At 49.3% G+C, this 23548-nt stretch overlaps 1 protein-coding gene across 4 annotated transcripts; it reads right to left on the bottom strand.

Annotated features, from left to right (window-relative positions):
* Positions 1–549: 549 nt before the first annotated feature.
* KCNJ1 (potassium inwardly rectifying channel subfamily J member 1) lies at positions 550–23548 on the bottom strand. 4 transcript variants are annotated; one of them, XM_036353418.1, is made up of 4 exons: positions 23337–23548; positions 15412–15509; positions 13704–13828; positions 550–2392 (listed from the first exon to the last, which is right to left on the bottom strand). In XM_036353418.1, exons 3-4 carry the CDS (start codon positions 13743–13745, stop codon positions 1253–1255), a joined length of 1182 nt encoding a protein of 393 aa, XP_036209311.1. In that variant the 5' UTR covers positions 13746–13828; positions 15412–15509; positions 23337–23548; the 3' UTR covers positions 550–1252. The 4 variants fall into 4 exon arrangements, with proteins under 4 accessions (XP_036209311.1, XP_036209312.1, XP_036209314.1 ...); XM_036353419.1 differs by lacking the exon at positions 15412–15509; XM_036353421.1 differs by lacking the exons at positions 13704–13828; positions 15412–15509 and having other exon boundaries at positions 23337–23547.

Raw genomic sequence — 23548 nt, 5'->3', positions numbered from 1 at the left:
GAGATTCTGGAGCGACAATCTAGCTTCTGTCTAAATATACCACATGAGGTCGTTTGGGCCAAAACCCAGCTTGGGCAGCAGCGCGTGGATCCACTGTAAAGCAGGTTTGGCTCGGTGCTCCTCTCCACGTTGGGGACGGAGTGACACAGAGTCCATAGACTGAGCCGTCCCTCGTTCCTCCAGACACAGTGTGGCCCAGGCTGAGATGGGAACTCCAATGATCAGGGCTCAAGAGGGTCAGAGCCCCACAGCGGTTCTTTGTGGAACAGTCTTTTCTTATTGTCTTTGATTGGTTCAGTTCCGCCATGTCAGGAGACAATCTTTTCTTTGATAAAAGTCAATGTTAAAATAAAAGTGACTTGCAGATGACATTATAGTGTAGAGAGAGAATCCTAAAGAGTCCACCAAGAAACTAGCCAGTCAGAGAAAGACAAGTACCATAGGATTTCACTTATATGTGGAATTTAATGGACAAAATAAACTAACAAACAAAATAGAAATAGATTCAGATACAGAGAACAAACTGACAGCTATCAGAGAGGAGGGGCATTGGGGTGAAAAAATGAAGGAATTAAGCACACACACACAAAAACAAAAACACAAAAAACTCATAGACACAGATAACAACAGTATGATGATTACCAGAGGGTAATGGGTATAGAGGGAGGTAGAGGAGGGTAAAGGGGAGAAAAATGGTGATGGAAGGAGACCTGACTTGGGGGTGGTGAACACACAATACAATATACAGGTGATTTAGTATAGAATTGTACACCTGAAACCTATATAATTTTATGAACTAATGTTACCCCCAAAATTCAATAAAATTTTTTTTTAAATAAATAAAGTGACTTATTGCTTATCAGTAGAATGAAGACAAGAATATGTTTTGCCCCTGATCCTATATAAAGCTCATAACTTCTTCAAGGAAACTTTAAAAAAGACCACATTTGATCTCATGAGACTTTTGATAATTTTTGTCTGTTTCTATTAACAATGCATGATTTTAAATAATCATATTCAAGTGAGCTCCCATAACTTCTATATTCCAGCTTCCTACAAATACAATGCATGTTCTACTGCACTAGCCTTGTAGAGTCTTGTAGAATCACGGTTATAGAGTTCAGGGGCATTGTGCTGGTGGACTTGGAAGGCTTTTGTCTGTTTCACACTCCCAAATGGTTGATTGCCTCATCATGCCGCTAGTCACTATGAGTGTTCGAAACTTGGCTTTACTTGTGTTGAAAAGCCACTGCTACATTTTAGTGTCATCTGTCTCGTTGACTTCTGACAAAGTGAAGTTGGGGTTGTCATAGCCTCTCTTCATCTTGGCTCTCGCATCTCTCTCATTATAAAGGCACATGGCACAGTGAGGGGTATCCACTTCCACGGTCTTGCTAAAGTTGTGGAAATCCACGCGGTATTTCCCTTCCTTGGTCTTGGACACGATGGGAGCAAAACGGTAGCCCCAGAGCACCTCTTCTGGGACATAGGATGTCCGCACTTGGCAGGTCGCGCTGGTCGACTCCACGGTGCCATCTAAAAACACCACTAACTCGAAGTCCTGCTGGAGAAGCGTCTCTGCCGCCATGTCGAAGAAGGGGCTGTTGTGATCAATGATGTGGTAAATGGTCAGTGGGGAGATGAAGAATAAATTTTCATTCCCGGCATCAACTATGAAGTTGATATTGGTCTGGTCTAAAATAATGGTCTCTCCTTCAGGAGTGACTGTGGTCTTGAGAAGCTTCCCGTAGATGTGACTGCCAATGAGGAGGCTCTTCCGGAGGTTGGCCACGCGGATGAGGAGGCACAGCTTCCCGCCCCGCTTACTGATCACGGCATTCTTGCTGAAGGTAATGGTCTTCGCCCGCTTTTTGGGCCTGGAGATCTTGGCTAAGATGGCGCCACACATGAAGGAATTGATGATGACGCCAAGGATAGACTGGAAGATGAGCAGGAAGATGGCGGTGCCGCACTGTTCGGTCACACACCTGAATCCATAGCCAATAGTCACCTGTGTTTCCAGAGAAAACAGAAAAGCTGAGGTCAGACCATTAATGTTGTCCACGCAAGGGGTGTGGTTGTCCGGTGGATGGAACTCAGGGAGATCTTTGTGAATGTAGGCTACCGCGTACCACAGGAGGCCAAAGAGGAACCAGCTCCCCAGGAAGGCTGTGATGAAGATGGTCATCTTGTACCTCCATTTGAGGTCAAGCACCGTCGTCCAAATGTCCACAAAGAATATAAACCTCGTCTGCGCCTCCACATTGCCAAACTCTATGTTGCACCTTCCATCTTTGGAAACCAGCCTTGTTCTTCGCCGAGGATGCCCCAAGAAGCGAGTGACAAACCATTTCCGAAGATGTTTGAACATTCTTTCTGTCAACATCTTGATCTGAGAGCACATCAAAGAAAAACAAAACAAAACAAAAATTGTATTTAGAGCAGCAATGACGTAGGTGACGCACATAAAGAGCTACCTGTTTATGAAAAGACATTCCAAACAATCTGGATTACTGACCATTTGGCAAGCTGACAGGTTTATTCTGGATGCCACAATGCTATTTTCAATAGAAACTTTCCACCAGAAGGCCATATTGCTTAAATATAAAGGGGAAAACGGATCCGATGAGATAGAATTGGAAGGAATCTAAGAGGGTTCCTGACCTCAATCGCACACAACCTTGAAAATGTTTGTGATCACCATCATGACCTGTACTATGATATTTTTATATTATTCTTTAAATGAGCTCTCCTTTAAAAATATAAAATTAAGTTGGGGGGATGAGAAGAGATAAACCAAAGAAATGATTTACTTATATGCATAGTCCATGGACATGGTATGCGATAGGGTAGTGAAGACCTGAGCGGGGCAGTGAATAAGGGTTGGGAGAAGAGGGATAAAGGAGGGGGGAAATGGAAGATGTCTGTAATACTATAAAATATATATATTAAAAATTAATTTAGCTTTATATTAAGCAAAAATATCTGTGAAAGCAGAAACTTGATGCACTATTTACATTTTTTGTAATATATAAAAATAAGTAACTATGAAAAAAACCGCTCATAAATATACTACCTACGCCATCTCATGTACTGCTAGAGGCATATACATATCAAGAGGAATCCTGATTCGATTCAGTCCTCTCATTCATTAAATGAAGGAACTGAGACTCAGATAATCCCAATGACCCATCCAGGCATGTACCTAACAAAGCGGCAGGAGGACACGGAGAGCATGAGGGTCCCTGCTGGGCAGTCCAGAAGAGCCTCTCCTCACTGCCTCTCAGTTATGAAACTTTCTTTTCTAAAGTTAAATTTCCCTGAGACGTTTTCAGACAAGTATTAATCAACTTCCTTTTTGCTTTAATGGCAGAAGTTTTCTCAGTGCATCTGCAAGCCTGTTTCTACTCTCTCTTTGTAGCATGCCAACATCCCCCCCAAAAGTAGTATGGTGGTCACCAGCAATATCTCACACATCCTTCCCTGCTCCCAAGCTAAAGGACTGGGAGCTCTGACTTAAATTCTAATACTCTGTGAGGTAGGATCATGTTTTACTCACTCTTTCCCAGCTGCTGGCACAGCATATGTCTTAGTTATTTAGTATAAAAACATAAATGAAATAAGTCAGTAAATGAATTAAGCTCTTCAAATGCTATCTGGTCAATGGTTTCTTATCGATGGCATTATTTTGACTTCCATTGTATAGCAAAAGAATGAAGGGATTTCCCCCTAAACAGCCAACAATGATGACACCTGGGGACATAAACACAAGATTACCTCCTCCCTTAGGCGTGCCTACGGCCGCTCCAAGCTCGTTCACCACGGTGAGCCATGTCTTCGTGATATTTTGAATTAAATGCAAATATGTTTCTAAAATAGATTTCAAAACCCCCTTCAAAAATGCGTTTAGTCATACAAACTAGGAAGCGAAACCAACTTAGTGATAAATTTTAAACAAAACTGATATTCCACAGTTTCTTGCTCACGGTCTTAGACCAGGTGAAAACACAAGACGCCAACAACCAAGTAGAGGTGGGGAAGAGAAAACCACAGCTGTGGTGATTTGAAATTTTGAGGACAGGTTCTAAAGATATTTTTTTTAAAAAATGCTACCAGGAGAGCAAACAGCAGTGCCTGCTCTCATCCCGCCCAGCCCTCACTGACCTCAAGTCCCCAAGAATATTAGCTGATGGTCCCAAATTCAACTCATGGTGGAAGACGTAGTGTTTCCCACTCTCTCCCCTTTCTCTGCACACACAATCTTTAACCTTGCTTACATTCACTGGGACTTTCTCCCTTTCTCAGGTTCACGGACACGCATAGTGTGTCAAAAGCTCTTCATAGAGCGGCCCTCACACAAGATACTAAATTCTAAAGCCAACATATATCAATTGAATCCACATTCTCTTTGTCATACATTATCATTCCAGAGATGGCTCCTAACACACCAACTTCTGGGTCCCCCCCGCCCCAAGACCCTTTTCCAGTCTCTCTTAAATCTGTGGTCTTAGAGCAGGTGGAAACACAAGAAGCCAACACCACGTAGAAGTGGTGAAGAGACAACCACAGCTGTGGCGATTTGAAATTTTGAGGACAGGCTCATTTCACTTTGAGTGATAAAGAATATTTCTGTAGCGTGAATAAGTACCCCCTGACTTTTCTCTGGATAAGTTTGGGTTTCCATGCCTCTATTGCTAATAAAATATCATCCACCTGGCCTTGCAAAGAGTTGAGACAATAGCAACCGGCTTGCGATGCTTTTCCCAGACGGTTCTCACTTACCTTCATCCTAAACGTATTCTGACCTGAAGCATCCATGGCTGGGCAAGGCAAGGGAGCGGTGTTGGGAGCTGGCCTCTGGATGCAGGCTGATTTGTTTTAGACCCAGCTTAATACAGTTTAGTCTTTGGTCAGTGGGCTGATGCTAATTTGTACTAGCTTGAAAACACTTCATTGGATAGTGGACTTGTGTGGTATAACCAAGGCAATTGTTTGTTCTCAGACCAAGCCCCAGCCCGGGTATGTATTTTATCTTTAGAAACCTCGCATGGCTTGAATACCGTCATGCTAAGACATGACAAACCGCCGGCTGAGGTCCCTGGGCAGCAGGCATGCTGTGTTTCGACATTTCTCTCCTCTCCTTGCCACGCTCGGTGGCTTACCGGCTGTGTCGCCCAGGCCGTGCCCAAGAACTTTCACCAGAAACAATGAGTTATCTTCAATCTCCCAGACTCTGCTCTGGACACCCTGAGATGGTGAGACGTCCAGGTGTTCACAAAGACACAGGTGAAAACATAGACACAGGTAAGTACATATTTGTAAGATCACACCAGGAAGCAACAAGGTACCATGTTAATCTCTCTGTACAACCGTCCCTGTTACGTAAGAAAGTGAGATTTATAAGCAGCCTTTATTGTTGGATTTTTTAAAAGTAAAATCTGGCCTTTATGAAAGGTACTTTTCACATAGACTGTTGATTTATTTTTTCAGAGAGTGAGAAGAATTATCCCTAGAGAAAGCAAGACTACAGGATGAATTCATCCTCTGACCAAAGCCATCATTCACACGGCAGACCCCCCAATGCACACAGCACACAGCCAACTGTGCTTAGACAGTGGCATTTAATCCAACCACAGACAAAGCCAATATGTATTTTTTTAAACTATTGGTTGATTCGAGATTGGCCCTGGTGTCTGGGTTATGTAACACCCACAGTTTTTAGGTTACTTTCTATTGAAATCAGTAAATCTTAATAGCAAGCAAAGGGCTGTATATTAGCTAATATTTACCAAGGTATTCGGAGTGGCCTGGCAAAGCAAGTGAATGATTTAAGATTTCAGCATTAGCGTTCTGTAAACAGTCCACTCTCAGAAAATAAACTTTTTGTAAGCTTTTCAAATATTGGGTGTATGCTCCTCATGTAGGATTTCAAAGACAAATAGAACTTTTTTCCTCTTCTCAAGGGGCTCACAGTTGAATGGAGACATGAGCTACGTAAATCGGCCGTTGCAACATGGTTGGTTTGTATAATGCCCAAAGGAACATCTTTCCTCAAAGACCTCTGTCAGATGGGTATCTATCCCCTGTGGAAACACATCAACTGAAAAAACACTCATTACCTTTATGTGTACATTCATGTATTTGTCTACTATTAGCCAGCACTGATATTTGATACTGGAATGTGTACCAGGTACCATGCGAGACACCAGGGAATCATCCTGTGGAAGTTTCCAGTCCAGTGTGGGGGTAGGAGATGCAAATGAACTGGAAAAAAACAGTCTTTGTAATACCAACCAGGATAGAAAAAAGTGGGAGTGATTTGGGGGGGCACCTCATCGGAGGGTGCTAAGGCCTGAAGATGGAGTTAGAGGCCATTTAGTAGGAACTCCATACATGTGTGTTGACTGAAGATAAAGCAATTGATCAATGTATGCATAAATGCAATGAGTTTGCTGTCACTTACGTGGCTTCCCACTGAGATATTTTAGGAGAGACATTCCTGTGCCTTCTTAATCAATATAACTGCGCAAACACTCTACTTATTGAACATCTACCATGTGCCTGGTGCTAGACTAGGAAACCAAGATGGTAACAGTGCCTGCTCTCGAGTTACTCCAGGTTAAGTACGTCAATAACGCAGCGCAGCAGGTTTGCTGCCCTGAAAGGGTTGAGAACAGAGTTTTAAAAGCAGCCACCAAAGAGGAGACCCAACAGGCCAGGTGCCAAGCTGATATTCTTCAACATACCTTTGCCAGGAGCGCAAACGGGTGCCCCTGACTAGGAGGACTTCCTGTTTTCCATGAAAACGGTCTCACGCTGCTGGGGGATGGCCACCCAGCTGGATTTGCAAACCCTCAGAGCCCCGAGGAGCCTCAGTCACCTAATCCCCCCCCCCCCCCGAGTTATCTTTTAATATCTGGAACCTATGGTTGGCAGAAGGCGTCATGTCCCCTTTGCTCAGTAATTCCGAGAGAAGTTATTTCTGATGCCTTTTGCACTATCAGGCAGCTCACGTGGGGTCAGCCTGGGTTCTTAAATAGAACTTGGCAAAGCCAGTGGAAACAATTTCTCCTGGCCTTAGGGGCCTGTAAAGGGGCATCTGAACCTCAGGACTCTGCCAGCCTAGATTGGGGAATGAATTTAGGAATAGCCCACCCTTGGCTTGAGGGTCTGCTCATGCCCTCTCCACCATAGAGCCCCAAGTCTGCTGTGTCCAGGGTGGGAATGCCACACAGGCCTTCCTGGGCACCTGGCTCCATCCAGAGAAGCGAGCTTGGGAACAAGAGCCAGGGAATCGTAAGGTCTATGGTGTTGGTGCTCTCAAGGCTCTCTCCTAAGCTTCAGGAGTTCTACATCAGACTGAGCCAAAGTTAGGATAAGAGAAGGCAAAAGTGAAGAGGTACAGCTTAAAATGAAGGAAAAGAACGATTATGACTGAGAAAAGTCTCTCGAGAGTGTGAAATGGCAATGAAAAATGCCTTGGAGAGCATCAGTACCCTGCTCCCGGCAACAGCAGACGGTTGCATGCTGTGTGAACTGCGCCCCCTAGAGCACAGTACAAATGGTGTCCCCTGGAGCTGTGAGAGCACCCTCCCCCAAAAGCCTACAGTGTGAGCTAGACAGGAGTGCAAAATCTCTTACATGCATTAGCATATTTCATTTTCACAGTAACCCTGGGAGGTGGGGAAGTAAGATTCAGAGGAGTTAAGCAATGTGCAGAGGTCACAAAGCAGAGTGTAAAAAGAGCAAAAGATCTAGAACAGCGGTTCTCAACCTGTGGGTCGCGACCCCTTTGGCTTTCGAACGACCCTTTCACAGGGGTCGCCTCAGACCATCCTGCATATCAGATATTTACATGACGATTCATAACAGTAGCAACATTACTGTTATGAAGTTTTGAAGTAGCAATGAAAATAATTTTACGGTGGGGTCACAACATGAGGAACTATATTTAAAGGGCCAGAAGGTTGAGAACCACTGATCTAGAAGAATCTAGAATGGCCTGAGAAGCCCTTGCTTTTTTAAACCCTCTGGCATTCTCAAAGTAGCTAATAAGCAATGTGGAGGGAAGGCGAACACTTACTCAGGACCTACCACTATGCAACAGGAATGGTGACTTTCCATACGTTTGCTTACTCAATGGAGACATCACATAAGAGGGCAAGAGCTGGCAAAAGACCAGACCCTCTTTTAGACACTGAACCTGAAAGGTCTAGATGAGTGGAGAGGGGATGGGTTTCCAGGGACAAGGAAGAGCATGAGCAAAAGCACCCAAGAAAAGGGTGAGGACCCCCTGGAGAGGGCACAGAATCATCTGGATTAGATCCGAGGGTGTATGTTGGAAGAGAAGGCCACAGGCCCTGCTGGCATGAGAAGGGCCTCCTAATGCTAGACAGAATTCGTAAAAGGCGATGATGCTTAAGGAATTGGGAAGCGACCGAGGGGGCAGCTGCAGATGTTCTGTTGAGCTCTGTGCTTACTTTGGAAGCTTCTAGAGATCGTCCTGGCTTGAACTTATTGTCAGCAATGGCCTGAGGTTATGGGAATGCCATCTCCCATTGGGAGGCCTCTATAGATATGTATGGTGCAGTGACTGCATATCCGACAGTCAGAAGTGAGCTGTGATGGTGATGCCTAGTGTGGGAAGCTGGGGAACTGCCCACCAGCAGAGGCGAAGCATCCTGGCCTGAAGTCAGTCAGCTCAGCAATAGGCATTGAATGCCAAGGTCAAGCGTAAGCAACAGACTGGGGCTATGGAGACGAGGAGACACTGGCCCAGCCCTGCCTCATACCAACAATAGAAACTTGGGCCAGTGGCTCTCTTCTCTGAGCCTGCCTCGCGTGCTATTTCCCCTGCTGGGAACACCTGGCCTCTCCTCGCCCCTCCAGACTCACTTCTTGCTTTCAACTGAAATGTCATTTCTCAGAAAGAAACTTAAATGTCAGTTTCTCAAAGAGAAGGGAGTGCCTGACCACCCATCCCCATTATGTCAAGGTCCTTCCCCTCCCCCACACACACAATATTATATTTTCAGCCCAGAAATGAATGAATTCCATGTGGACTGGAAGCTGTGAATATACTTTTCCTGTGTGTCTGAAGCAAGTACACTCTGTTTTTAAGAAAGCATTCAGCATTCCACGCCTTGGCAACTTATCGTATCGGGGAATAAGGGAGCTGATGCCGTATATACAGGCACTCGGGGCTCAGATTCATGATGCTGCTCCCACAGCTAAAGGGAGCTGTGTCAGAGTAGCCCAGCGTGGAGGATGTGCCAAGTAGGTGCAGGGCACCAGGTCCTTGCGTTGGGAGGGGATTCTGGGTGCCTGCTGGTCGGTCCCACATTCTAGCTGATACCTGAACTTTCCTTGTCACAGCCCTGTCAAGCGGCCCACTGGGATGTACAAAGTGGTGTGTGGGGTTTGAATCTGGATCAGCCACTTGCTAGCTCTAATCCTCGGTATTACATAACTTCTCAGTGGGCTTATTTCTTTTTTTAAAAAAAAGATATTTTTATTGATTACAGAGAGGAAGGGAGAGGGAGAGAGAGAGAAACATCAATGATGAGAGAGAATCATTGATTGGCTGTCTCTTGCACACCCCCTACTGGGAATCGAGGCTGCAACCCGGGCATATGCCCTTGACTGGAATTGAACCCGGGACCCTTCAATCTGCAGGCCGAAGCTCTATCCACTGAACGAAATCAGCTAAGGCTCTGTGAGCCCATTTCTTTAAATGAAAAATGGGAACCTTCATCTCTATCTGACGGACAGAAAGAGTTGAGACAACCCTTGGGCAGGGGGGTGAGTGATCAGCTATTAACACCTTCAGTAACACCACCTCCAGCTCCAGTGTCTCCTTCAAGCTCCAGCCGTGCATTGCGTGAAGGATCCAAGCACGTCATCATCTGCGGTGCCTTGACCTTGGGCTGCTCCTCACCAGTGTCCAGGCTGCAGCAGCATCACGCTTCCCAGAAAGGCCCCGGGAAGGGCAGGGCACCAAGCCCGGGCAGTGGATTAGCCGAGGAGCCAGTGTTCCTGCCGGTTCTCCCGCTCTGCCCCGGGGGTTCTGAGGGTCAATGATTACCAGCGTTGGCTCGGGTCCTGCCGAGCCTCACAGGTGCATTAATGGGGCGGCACGTCCCCCACTCTCCCATGTCCAAGAGCTTTCTGAGAAAGCCCCAGGGGCAGAGGGGAGCGGAGCCAGGAGTCTCGGTGACCCTGTTCCATGCCACAGAGCCGGCCTGGGGCCGAGCTGGATCCCATAAGGGGCGCCTCTTGTCAGCGGGCAGAGCTCACCCAGGATGCCCTCTCAGAATGGGGTGCCCCTGCAGACACTTGCCGCCTGGCTCCTCACGGGGCTGGCCTGCGGCTCCAGCAACTGTTTGGAGCTGCTCTTTACCAGTGCTCTTGTCTGCTACTGAGTCAGGAGGGTGAGCAGGACAAGGGGGCCCCCATCCCCAGACCTTAGTGCCACGCCCGGGCAGGGCCATCGCGGGCCCTGCCTGAGACCCAGCTCCCCAGAGAAGGCGACGGAGCCTTCAGCAGACCTGTGACGCACGTTCCCTCATTCCTTCCGTCTCCTTTGACTCAGTGGTGTGTATAATGACCCGGAAAGGGTGAAGCTAAATTCCACTTTATTTCCCCTGATTTGGCTTTCTGTCATAATCAAATCAAAAGGTTTTCTGTCTGAAAAATGTCACTCAGCCTCTCCGAGCTGCAGTTTTTCCATAAGAAGTTGGTGGTGACAATGCCTATCTGTGATGAGGAGTAAATGGAAAGTGCGCACGGTCACGCAAAAGCTTACACGCCAATGTTTATAGCAGCATTATTCACGCAGGAACGGCCCCAGAGCGGAAACAACCCCGTGGCAATCAACTGAGGAACCAAGAAATAAAATGAGGTAGACACAGGATGTCCCCCCAAAACGTATACACATGTTGAAGGATGATAAATTCAGTGTTCATTCACATGGAGCTCATTTTCAAAATTAAGTGAGTTATCGGCTGTTAATGCGCACATACATTTTTTGGGACAGCCTATAGATACAGTGGGATATTATCTGGCCATAAAAAATGTGTGCTCAACATGGAAGACCTTGAAAACCATGTGCTAAGTGAAAGAACTCAGAAATTGGATTACTCCTTTTGTACAAATGCCTACAATAGGCAAATCTATTGGGAAAGAAAGATAGGCTGGTAGCTGCCAAGATGTGGGGGACGAAGCGACCTGGGGAATGAGTGCTAACGGTATGGGTGTTGCTTTTTGAGGTGCTGCAAATATTCTAATACTGATTGTGGTGATGGTTGTGCAACTTTGTGAATATGCTAATGAACCAGTATTGTGCATTGAAATGGGTGGGTTTATGGCCCGGGAATTATATCTCAATAAAGACGGTGCAGAAAAAAGTACCTGTGTAAAGTTGCCTGCCGCATAGAAGGGAGTCAGCATCACCCCCTGCCCCCCCCAATCCTCATCCCTCTTCTTCATGTCTTAGTCCTCATTTCCTCCTCTTCCCTTTCTACTTCTCCCTCCAGCACCACCCAGAAGCATACCCTAGGCCAGTGGTCGGCAAACTCATTTGTCAACAGAGCCAAATATTAACAGTACAACGATTGAAATTTCTTTTGAGAGCCAGATTTTTTGAACTTAAACTATATAGGTAGGTGCATTGTTATTAACTTAATTAGGGTACTTTTAAGGCTTAGGAAGAGCCACACTCAAGGGGCCGAAGAGCCACATGTGGCTCGCGAGCCACAGTTTGCTGACCACGGCCCTAGGCCCTTGCTGGGGCCTGAGCCGCACTCGGCACCTCCCTCCTGTAGCCAGTGGCCACTGTGATTCTAGAGGCACCACCACCAAAATAATTTTCTTGGACACAAAAGCCTTGGATACAGAAAGCGGGTTTTTTGTTTGTCCTCTCTCTTAAACAGAAGCTCTGCCAGCATATGGGGCAGCGTCTCTTCTCTGGGCATCATGGGAGACATTCTTCTTCCCACCTGTCCAGGTGGTAATGGGCGGAGCCAGTGAGCAGAGAGTGGACACTTCTCACCACCCACCCGCCCTGAGTTCCAAGGGGGAGAACATTGCACAATGTGACCCTGAGCCGGTAGCTCCAGGGTGAAGCCCCGTCTCAGCTCTGCCCACGCTGACCTCTTCCCTCCGGGGCCAGAGGTCAAGCTAAAGCCACGTGCTTGGGAGTCAGGTCAGCAGTTCCCCACAGCATAGCAGGCCCTTAGGGTCACAGGCTATCTATAGGATGCCCCGAGGGGGGCAGGAGGGCATTCATGTGGCCTTGACTCCACCCTGCTGCACACAGCCCCAGCCTCATCTTGACCTCCCACACTCGCTCATCCTCCCGTGGGAACTCAATTTCATTCTCTCTTTCTCTCCTCCTTTCAGCACAGGTTTTAATTTTTTTCCAGCATTGTGTTCCTTGCCCACAGACCTTTTTCTATTCCTGGGTCAGTGATGTTAATCAACCCACTGTGTGTTCCCAGGCTTGGCCCTTTCCTGAAGGCAGGGCTAGCATGCTTCTGAGCCAGGGCCACTAGCAAGAGCAAGACAGAATGTACCAAGCCCCCACCACCCCCATCTCTCTGTTCAGTTGCCCCCCTTAAACAGAGCCTCATGGGATTCATACACGCCATCGGGACCAGGCCCAGACCTTACTAAGTATCATAAGTGACTAATGGCTTGGGGGCTGAAACTGAAGTCTTCTAGCCTGTCCTGTTATGGCACTAATTCCTCCGAAAGGCACTGAGGCCTGTCTACCTGGGGAATGCGTGCAGGCGCCCCACAGTCTGGCCTTGGCACGTGGGCAAGTCTGGCTTGAATTCCAGCTCTGCTGCTGGTGGTGCGTGAATGAGCAGGCCGCCTGCATCCTACAGAGCTCACTCCCCAATATAATCGATTAGCCCGGAAAACAGAACAAACTGAAAGCCACTATGAGACGTTAGTGAGCGGACAAGACCCTGGAGCTTATGGTGAGTTATGTTTGCTTTAGGGGGCCGTGGGGAGGGGGGAAGGGCGGAGGGGGGTGTGTCTGTCTTGCTGTTCTGCCCACATCTAAGTTTCACTTTTCTTCTTTTCATACTCCCAGTAACTGTACCCATTTTCTTCTCTTTTTTTGTTTGTTAAATATATATTTTTATTGATTTCAGACAGGAAGGGAGAAGGAGAGAGAGATAGAAACATCAATGATGAGAGAGAATCATTGATCAGCTGCCTCATACATGCCCCCTACTGGGGGTCAAGCCAGCACCTGGGCATGTGCCCTGACTGGGAATCGAACCCATGACCTCCTGGTTCACAGGTCGATGCTCAACCACTGAGCAATGGTACCGGCCGGGCAACTGTACCATTTTCAACAGGGGGTTTATCTCCACATCCTCTAGGCCTGACATGGTCCCTCTGGGCTGCCCTTGGCCTCATGGAGAAGAGAAGAGAAGGGAAGAGGGAAGGGAAGGAAGGGAAGGGAAGGGAAGGGAAGGGAAGGGAAGGGAAGGGAAGGGAAGGGAAGGGGAGGGGAAGGGAGGGGAGGGGAGGGGAAGGGAGGGGAGGGGAGGGGAGGGGAGGGGAGGGAAGGGAAGGGAAGGGAAGGGAAGGGAAGGGAAGGGAAGGGAAGGGAAGGGAAGGGAAGGGAAGGGAAGGGAAGGAAGGCCACCAGGAGTTGTGAAGAGATGGACAATGGTCTGAGCACTGACCAGAATGCTGGCCCCTGAGCACTGGGGGCGTGGGGTCTGCATTGCTGGCAGCGCTGACCGAGAGAACGTCACCACCGAAGGCCAGCAGTGGGGTTGGCAGAGCAAAGGTGGAGCTCACAGGTGTCCTGGAGGCAGAGAAGGGACAGGCTGTACGGTGGTAGAGACGTAGCTTTAAACCCAACTCCTTCCACTCGTCACAGGAGAAACCGCTCTGCTTCTCTGAACCTGACTGCTATCCACCACAATGGAAACACAGAGATAGTACCTGCTTCCCAGCACGGAGACGGGTGCCTGCAGCGGCCCCAGCACGGGGGACCTCCATAGGGCAGCCCCCTTCCTTGCTTAGTGGGGCTGACGAGCCCAGATGGAGAGCCAGCCAAAGGATGAGCTGGCATTTGGGGAATCACGTGAACTCTCAGGTCTGGATTGGAGCAGGCAGCTGGCTCTCCCACCAGGCCCAGGGCAACCTCGGAAGTGCCTTCATGAGCTGCAGGGGAGATGCAGGGAAGGGCGTAGAGTCCACCCGGGCAGATGCCAGGCCTTGGAAAGCAGTCTCTGCCTGCCTACCCCTGTCCTCCCTGGCTCTCCCCGAGACTTTCTGCCGTGTGGGGAGGAGGAGGGGACCACGGGCTCCAGGCAGCTATAAAGGGGATGTGTAAGGAGCACTTTGGTGACCATGAAGCCCAGAGAGAGAAGTCTTTGTTTATGGGGCTGCTAGGGGAAAATTAACAAAGGTGGGGGCAAGGCTGAGGATCTGAGAGAAGATTGCTCATAAAACGATGAGATTCGATTAGACCATGAAGATCCAATTGTGCCAGACCAATTGCATTTCCTGGGAGGTTAGCGTGACCAGCCTTCCAGACCCCAGGGCAGCTGGAGCACAGGGCTTGAGGGACGTGGCACAGTCCTTTCTCTAAGGACTGGGGGCAAGGGTTCCGGTCCCAGGAGCTCGGGGCAGGTGTGAGGGGTGCACCCACCCGTGGCACACCAGGGCCGCACATCCTGGGTTGAAATGCCTTCTCTAAAAATGTTTTCTTAGCACCCTCTTATTTTCCTTCTTAGCACCTCATACAACGTATTTGGTCTTTATTTTGTTGAGTGCAGGCCAACCTCGGCTCGGGAAGGGCCACAACCAGCCCCTCCTGCAAGTGCAACCTTGATTCAATCCTGATTGTTTTCCATTAGCAAGTCTGCCTGCTCCTTCTGCACATAGACTCAGAACCCCTCTGCCCTCCTCGCTCCATCTCCCTGCTGCCACCTTTGTCCACAGAGGAAAGGAGACAGAAATCACCTGCTTAGTGACCTCGGTGCTGTCTCTCTCTCCGCCCTACGAACAGGTATTCAACCTGTACATCGGCTCTCGCTGCTATTTGCTAGCTTCTCCTGCTTCCTCCTCACCCTTGTGACCTCGAGGCCCTAGTAACCTGGGCTCTGCCACACTCGCAGCCCCAGCTCATCTCGCTGTGTCCCCACCAGCCCAGCTGCTCACACGGGCCCCGCTGTTTCTCCCTGCACTTGCTGCTCCTCCCTCGGGACTGTCCTGCTCCAGGTCTCCCTGTCCTTTAGGTCACTCAGGATTCAGCTCCTTGTCACCTCCTCACAGGCCTTTCAGCATCTGAGGTGGCACCCCCGCCTCAGTCAGCCCTTCCTCTCCGTTCATTTCAGCTTCTGCCCAACCCTGGTCAGATGCCGTCTTGGGTTTGTTTACCTGTTTACTGTGTTCACTTCTTGCCTAGCTTTCTTCTGAAGAATAGACACTCCAGGTAAGCAGCCCTCTTGTTTCCCTCTGATTCCTCAGCAGAAAATCTACAAATATTTTTTGATTAAGCGAAACTTCACATCCTCCCCGGGCTGCAAGTTTCACAAGTGTTCAGACTTGGTCTGATCTGTCCACCATATAACAACCACCACCCATGAGGCCTCAATTGTCTCTCTAAAGAGAGAGGGAGGCCCGGCTGACGTGGCTCAGTGGTTGAGCATCGACCTATGAACCAGGAGGTCCCAGTTCCATTCTCGGTCAGGGCACATGCCTGGATTGCGGGCTTGATCCCCAGTGTGGGGTGTGCAGAAGGCAGCTGATCAATGATTCTCTCTCATCATTGATGTTTCTATCTCTCTTTCCCTCTCCTTCCCCTCTGAAATCAATAAAAATAAATATAATAAAAATTAATAAAAGAGAGAGAGAAGCTATTTTCCTTTAAGTTGCAGATGAATATGTTTTTCAGTTGCTTACCCAACTTACAATCAAATGAATGTCCAGTGATGGTCTGAGACATGGCAAGTTCCTGGAGGCCAACACCACCAATAGGTGACAGGAACACCGGGCATCACTTTCATACGCATCCGGTGCATTTGTGAGCATTTTCTCTCTGCTTTTTAAGCTAAGCTTAGGTTTTCTACAATTTTGAGTGGCACATCCATCTCACATATTTCGAACTCATGATGGTGTTTGGAAATGTGTCTAAGAAATGTATGGGCTTCTGACCATGGGTTCACATGATCACAGAACTACCCATGTTCAGCCTTTCTTTAATTAGCAAAGGGTTTAAATGTTTTTCAGAGTGCACAAGCAGCTAACCCGTGTGCCAAAGCTCAGAGACACTGAAGGACATGTGGGTGAAACAGAGAGCAAATGGAGAGCGAGGGAGGGAACTGGGGCTTAGAGAGGTTGGATGGCTCATATGAGGCACAGCTGGGAGGGGAACCCAAGGGGTACTGGGTCCTTCCAAGGGGTACCACGCGTCCCTAAAGAGTGGGTGAGTGGATGGGTGAGTTCTGACCTAAGGGAAGGGAGGAAAAGCAGGAAGGCTGAGGGAAAGGACAGGACTCACCCCACCCTCCATCCCCTGCCCCCGGTTCTGCATCCCTCTCTCTTTCCCTCCTTGTTGTCCTTCTGTCAATAAATATTCATGGAGAGTCTGTCACCTGCTGGGCTCTGTGCTCAGAGCTGGGGACACAGCATTAACAAGATTGCTATTCAGGGAGGTGGAGAGAGCAAGACAGATAATAAAAAGGGACCAAATAAACACGGTAATTCTAGATTGTGATAAGGGCTAAGAAAGCCACAGTAACGAGGGTGACCTTGAAAAGCATCAGCGAGTAGAAGGGCACTGAGTCTCCCTGATGGTGGGGGTGGCAATGCCAAGATGAGAGAGGGCAGGCTCTCAGGCAGGTGGGGGGCAAGCTCTGACCCTGCCCCCTTGCCAGCCTGGGCGGTCTCCCCCCTGACCAGTCCATGGACCGAGCCCTCGCAGGCCCTCCCCTGGTGCAGGGATTTTCCTCTCTGGGACCTGGGGGCCACGTTGCTGGGCCTGCCTGGAATTGTTTGAAAAGCAAAAACAGCCCAGCCGGTGTGGACCAGTGGTTGAGCATCAACCTATGAACCAGGAGGTCAGGGTTTGATTCCCAGTCAGGGCAAATGCCCGGGTTGTGGCTTGATCTCCAGTGTGGGACATGCAGGAGGCAGCAGATCAAGGATTCTTCCTCATCATTGATGTTTTTTTCTCTCCCTCTCCTTTCTTCTCTGAAATCAATAAAAGTAATTTTTTTTAAAGCAAAAACATGCTATGCACAATGTCTGGGGTTACTTCTGTTAACTCCACGGCAGGGAGAGGCAGCCTTGGAGGCAAAGCCCGCATCGTTCTATCCATCCCCTGCACACAGGTTCCCCGTCTCTGCAGCCAACATGCCCACAGCTGACTTCCCTTTCCCTCTGCCTCTGCCCCTGCCTCTCCACACCTCTGCAGGCCCAGCTTCTCCCCACAGCCAACCCCAAGCCAGTCCTTCCTAGTCAGAAAGCAATGTAGGCCCACGACCTCAAGTGATGCCCGTTTCCTGCTTCATTTCACAGTCCCCGCAGTCAGACCGTGGGAAGGGATCGGCTGTTTCTCCCCCTGAGCGCAGGCCTCCCCAGTCAGGTCTCTCCCAGAGCCAGGCTGGGCCAGGCCACTTCTCCACCCCTCTCACCCCTTCCCTCAGCATCACAGGACACTTCCAGAAGCCTCTTTGCCTGTGAAAACCCATCATAGGCTGTACACCAGCCACAGGCACGTGTGTATGAGCAGGAAGGGCAATAAAGTCCGAATCCTGTCCACATTCTCCCCTACTCCATCCCTCTGTGCCTTGGCCGTGGGGAGGGTGTGTACCGATGGGAAGGAAACCTTCAGGTCTCACAAGATTGATGTGGACAAAGGATTCGCAGACGTGGCCCAGGTGAGCCTTCTTCTGGGTGAGAGCTCTCGGGACTCCCCTTCTCCTCTCCATCCCCAGGGATGGAGGAGTTGGGAGAAAAGATGAGCCTTCTCTCCCCACCCACCCAATCCTGCTGGAGCTTCCCGGGAAACAGACTGGGTCAGAGAGACCCTTCAGGTAGAATGTACCTGTCACTCCCGCCTGTCCTCCCAGTGAGATGGAGACTTCTGTAGCTTAGGGACTCTGTCCTCACACTTTAGCACTGCCTGGCCTTCTGCAGGGTTTCCTAAGTGCCCCTGCGACTTATCTCTGAATCCGACTCAAGCCCTCTCTACGCCATTCATCAGCGGCCCACCTCCCTGGCAGCATCAGAGTACGCTGGTCCCAGCAATGGTCCAGTGTGCCTTCCGGCACGGGACTGGGACCACACACATCTTTTCCAACATCTCCTCAGTGGGCTTGGGCTCCAAGGGGTGAAGTTTCAGGGAGTCTTTTCCCGTAAGGAGCTAAACAACAGTTACTCATACGTTCCCAGTTCTGTTGAACTCTTCAAGGACAAATAGCCAAGCTGGATAGAGCCAGCAAGCGCCCAAGAATTTAATCAAGGGCAGCGAAGCATGAGCCTTCCCCTAGGGGCAGTCACCTGAGAGAGCGGGGCCTGTTCTAAATCCAGAGACAGCATTAACCTGTTGCTTTCAACGGGGCTGTGCTGCCCATTTAGATCTGCTCCCCGGGGACAAGTGGCGTGTGCATAGACCCTGGTGGACACAATTCCTGAATGCCAGCCAAGTAACACCGGTGTCTGTGCACTTGGGAGAGAGGGAGGGAGGGTCAAGGGCATCGGGACATTCGAAAAGAACTGAAATTCGAGGCTTATACTTTCACAGAGCACCAAAGACATCTGCTCTCAGAGGGGGAGGTGGGTGACATGCTTCCAACCAGAAGCAACGTTTACCAGGCTGCGTAACTGCAGGACGGAGCATGGCACGCGGGGCATGCACATGCACACACTGGGGAATGGATTTAGGAAAATAACAGTCATCTTTGAGTGATTGCTCCGAAGCGATGCTGGGTGAACTCAGGTTTCTTTTTTGCCTAGGGACCTGAGCAAGTCATGGCACCCATGTAGGCCTCACTTCCTCCATCTGTGCAGTGGGTGAGCTGGCCTTGATGAGCCCTTAGAATGACTGCTTAAAAGTAACCCTGTTCTCTGTGTTTTCATGTGATGATGTTGGGTTGAGTTTTATATGAACAGGCTGAGCCCTCTGTAAGAGTTTTCGGGAAGCAACTGCTTGGGGTGCAGCATCTTTGGGTTCCCAACAGCCTTGAGGGGGCCCGCTGTCTGCGTTCTTCTTGCTTCTTTCTGCTGTTCTCTTCAAACAGAACCAGGGAGTCCCGTGTGTATGGGCATCTCTCCCGCTGTTTGCTCGTGGATTCTGACAAGGTAATGGCCAGGATGGCGACACTCATCCTCTGAACGTCCTTTATAACAAACCCAGCAGAGAACGAACCCCTGTGACCCCTTTGACCTTCAGGCTATTTTTTGTTTCTGGTTCACTTTTCTAGGCGTCTCCCTCCTGTACATCTCCACTCTGATTTTTCCCTCACCCCTTTTTTTTGGGGGGGAAGGTGTTTGTATTCTGTTTTGTGTCCCCGATGTCCACACAGTCCCTGCTTGCTCAAGAAGATCTATGAGTGACATAATGGAGCCAACCACTTTCTGCCACCCCGAGTGGCGTTAATATTATTCACGAGTCATGCATGTTCCAGGAGACAGCGGACTGGGAACGTTTCGGGCCTTCTCCCTTCTGGCTCTACACTAAGTCATCGCAATTCTGTGCTTTCTTTTTTTTTTCTTTCTTACTTTTTTTTAATCATCACCCAAGGATATTTTTTCCATTGATTTTTTAGAGAGAGTGGAAGGGAGGGGAGGAAGGGAGAGAGATAGAGGAACATCGATGTGAGAGAGACACATTGATTGGTTGCCTCCCCCACACACCCCGAACAGGGGCTGGGAACATGCCCTTGACCGGAAATCGAACTTGAGACCCTTCATTGAGCCAACACTCCATCACTGAGCCACCCAGTCAGGACACAGTTCTGTACTTTCTTTTCTCAACCTGTAAAATCAGAATGATCTTAGTGGCCCCGAAGTGCATACAGATGGCTTTCTCTCAAGCTCCTTCTCAAGCTGCCCATCACTCCTACTTCGGAAAATGTCCAACTGCCGTGGAGAAGAGCGAGGTGGTAAACAGAAGTCTTTAAAACGAATTACTGTGGCCAACCACCCTCCATTCATTAGTGGGCAAACTTTGCTTTTTGTGCCAGTAAATGCACTCACAGTGACTTGAGCTAGCAACACGATGCGCATTCTGGCATGCTGTCCTTCTCGGGCCCTATAGCACTAACAGCAATATGGCTGGCATCGCTAAAGTGGCTCGTCTGAAGTAGGTCAGAAACTAAACCCCAAAGTGCTGACTTTTCCAGAAATTCTGAACTGCGTGACCGCATTTAATAATTTAAGGCCTCTTGCCACACCTGCCAAGTGGAAGGAGGAGGGCTGTGTGGAGGACACTGGGGTCTGACAGAGGCATGTCTGCACCCAGCGCGGCCTCTTTCTGCCTTTGGGATTTCTCAGCTTCCTCAGCCCAGAGCTTCCCCAGTGCACCTGAAGGGGAGTCATGTGGACCGAGACGCTGATACCCTCAGCCTCATCTAAGACCTAGGCACTCAGGGGAAAGAGACTCATGTGCACTGTGCTGAAATGCTCCTTCTGCCCTAGCCGGTTTGGCTCAGTGGGTAGAGAGCATCAGGCTGCGGACCAAAGGGTCCTGGGTTCGATTCGGGTCAAGGGCACATACCTCGGCTGCAGGCTTCTCCAGGGTCCAGGCCCTGGTCAGGACGCGTGCAGGAGGCAACCAATTGATGTGTTTCTCTCACATTGATATTTCTCTCTGTCTTTCCCTTGCTCTTCCACTCTCCCTAAAAATCAATGGAAAAATATCCTCATGTGAGGATTAAAAGAAAAGAGAAGAAAAATGCTCCTTCTCCCCAGATATGCATGTGTTTCAAAGGTGCAAAAAGCAAGTGGTCGTGGGCTTGTTTCTGAGGAGGAGGCAGCTGAAAACCCAGCTCACTGCCCCACACAATCCCTGTCTCCCCGTAACATCTGGGGGCCGTCAACTCATCTCCCCGTGGCCAAGAGGCCATGGTGGATATGGGGAAGGGGGACCGGGGTTAATGCTGAGAAAATGCTCTTTTCCATTCAAAGTTTGTTCATCACCTGGACTTTGGAGAGGTTTCCTGAATGAGGTCAGTCAACTCGCAGGTGTTTATTTCAGAGCCACGCTTGGTCCCAGCAGCCAGCCTGCCACTGGATCCTGTGTGTCCTGCCTCTTAGCATCTCCTGCTTGGCTTCCCCAGCAATGGTCTACCTTGTGCTTTGCAGACAAAGCAACCTTTTAAAAATATGACCTTACGCGGTTTCCCACTACCATCAAGACACTGCCCAAGCTCCTTAGCATCGCACACAAGGTCCTGCGTCACGTGGCCTCGCTCTTCAGCTTCTCCTGTCTCATCTCTCTTCACCCCCACCCCATGCCAACCACCCCCAGTCACACCAGCTTGGTATTCTTTGTACATGTAGCACTCTCTCGTGCCTTCGTATTTTTGTAAATGCCATTTTGTTTGTTCTGGAATGCCCTTCCTCTTGCCCCCACCAGGCCCCATCCTGCCTACCCTGAGATTTTAGGATCATACTTCCATGAGGTCTTCTGTAGGCAAAGTAGGATGTCCTTCCTGTGAGTGCAAAGATGACATCGTGACTACACTGCAGTGTAACTGTCCCCATTCATCACGGTGTTTACCCTGCCAGGGTCAGAGCCTGTTTCCCGAACATTCCCCCTACACTGTAAGTGCCAGAGGACAGGGGCCCTTCTATCAGGGCATGGGACCTATCACAGTTCCCAAAACACAGTGGGTGCTCGTTATAAGTTTGTTGAAAGGAAAAATGAAGGAAAATCCCTGTATGGATCATGATAACATCAATAGACGGGTAATCACGAAGAGAAGAAAGACAGTAGTCATCATTAGCATCTTAAATGGTAGAACCAGGAGGAGTGAACGTTGGGTGAGACACATAAGCCATCCAGTGGGAACTTTGAGGAGTTAGGAAACCTGGGGTCGAAGGAGGCCAGGGAAACAGGAAAAGGCTAAGCATTGGAGTCAGAGTGGAACCCCTGGGAAACCCCTGAGCTGTGACAGGTCCAGGGAAGATTCATGACCTAGTAACCTAGCGAAGAAAACGCATTGCTGAGCCAGAGGCAGGGACGTGCATGAGAAACCTGAGTCTGAGCTCCGCGGAGCAGAGCTTCCTTGGCAATCAGAGGGCATCACATACTTTTCACCAAGTGCCACCAACAGCCAGTGCTCCCAGAACATCCACTAGTGACCTACTCACTGTGCTTCTTTGCAAGTTCAGCCCTGCACGCCCCCCCCCAAAAAAAAAACATCTGCTGCTACTCATCCCTTCCCAGATACCCCTACCCCATCCATCATTCCTGGGGAAATTTAGTGCAGCCACATTTTCACAGAACAAGGTAGTGTAAGACAACCCAAACCGCGCTCATGTCTGAAGGGCACCCGCAGCCGGGCTGGGTACATCCTCGCCTACCACGGCCTTCTTACCACAGTCGCTATATCCCACTCCATTTTGGATGCCCCACTCAAGGAAACAAGCACACATTTTCCCCTTAAGCTTGCCATTCACAATAGACACACTTCTTTTGAACAACTATTCACAGAATCTACAAGACAGAGATGTTTGGAGAACGAGGCTCCATGCCTGCTCATTCTTGGGCTCATACAAGGCAGAGCATAGGACAGTGGCATTCACTGTCGTAGAGCTTTTGACCCAGCAGGGCTCAGGGAGCTGGACAATGTTGGGAAATCCAAATGCATGCCCTGGGCATCATGCAGCATTACATAAAACGAAGGAAAGGCATTTTGATGGAGTGAAATGTTTTACTAACACCTTTCACCAGAGGTGAGTCTTAAGCCTTTTCTCTACTAGACCCCACTGACACCTGTATCCTCCAACTGAGCCATGGAAAAGGCCTGAGAGAGGTTCCGCTGTTTTCAAGGTCTTGCAGCAACGGGAGATGCCATCAGGGACAGACGCTCTACCTACACACCCGTGTACCACCAAGAAGAGAGGAGCTGGTGCCAGGCATGAGGCTTCTACGGCCCTTCAGCTCAGGGCTGTGAAATGAAGCTCACAGCTCATAACCCACATGGGACCAGAGCATCCCGTGAGTGAGTGAAAGCCACGCCTGTATCCGCCTGGGAATGTTTAGATTTGAGGTGGTAGAAAAGGGGCTACATTTCCATCAGAATTAACTCCTTTTTGCTACAAAGGGGCATCGAGGCATTTCGCCTCCTTACCTCATGGGCTGCTTGAGTGAATATTGAGACAAAAGCTCAATGTCTTGGTCCCCAAGAAAGCAGCTGGATCCTTGATGCGAGCAGGTCCTTGCACCTTTGATCCAAGAAATTGGGTGTCCCGGGCGAGGGTGCCCGAGGCCCCGTTGGTTTTTATGAGTCTGTGGGTCAGCTCAGACTGGCTGCCTACTCATCTATATGCAGCGGCTCTCAAA

The sequence above is a fragment of the Myotis myotis genome, unplaced genomic scaffold, assembly GCF_014108235.1.
Source record: "Myotis myotis isolate mMyoMyo1 unplaced genomic scaffold, mMyoMyo1.p scaffold_m19_p_20, whole genome shotgun sequence".
Classification (NCBI taxonomy): domain Eukaryota; kingdom Metazoa; phylum Chordata; class Mammalia; order Chiroptera; family Vespertilionidae; genus Myotis; species Myotis myotis.
Note: the sequence above shows the minus strand (reverse complement) of the source record. Positions and strands in the feature narration are given on the sequence as shown.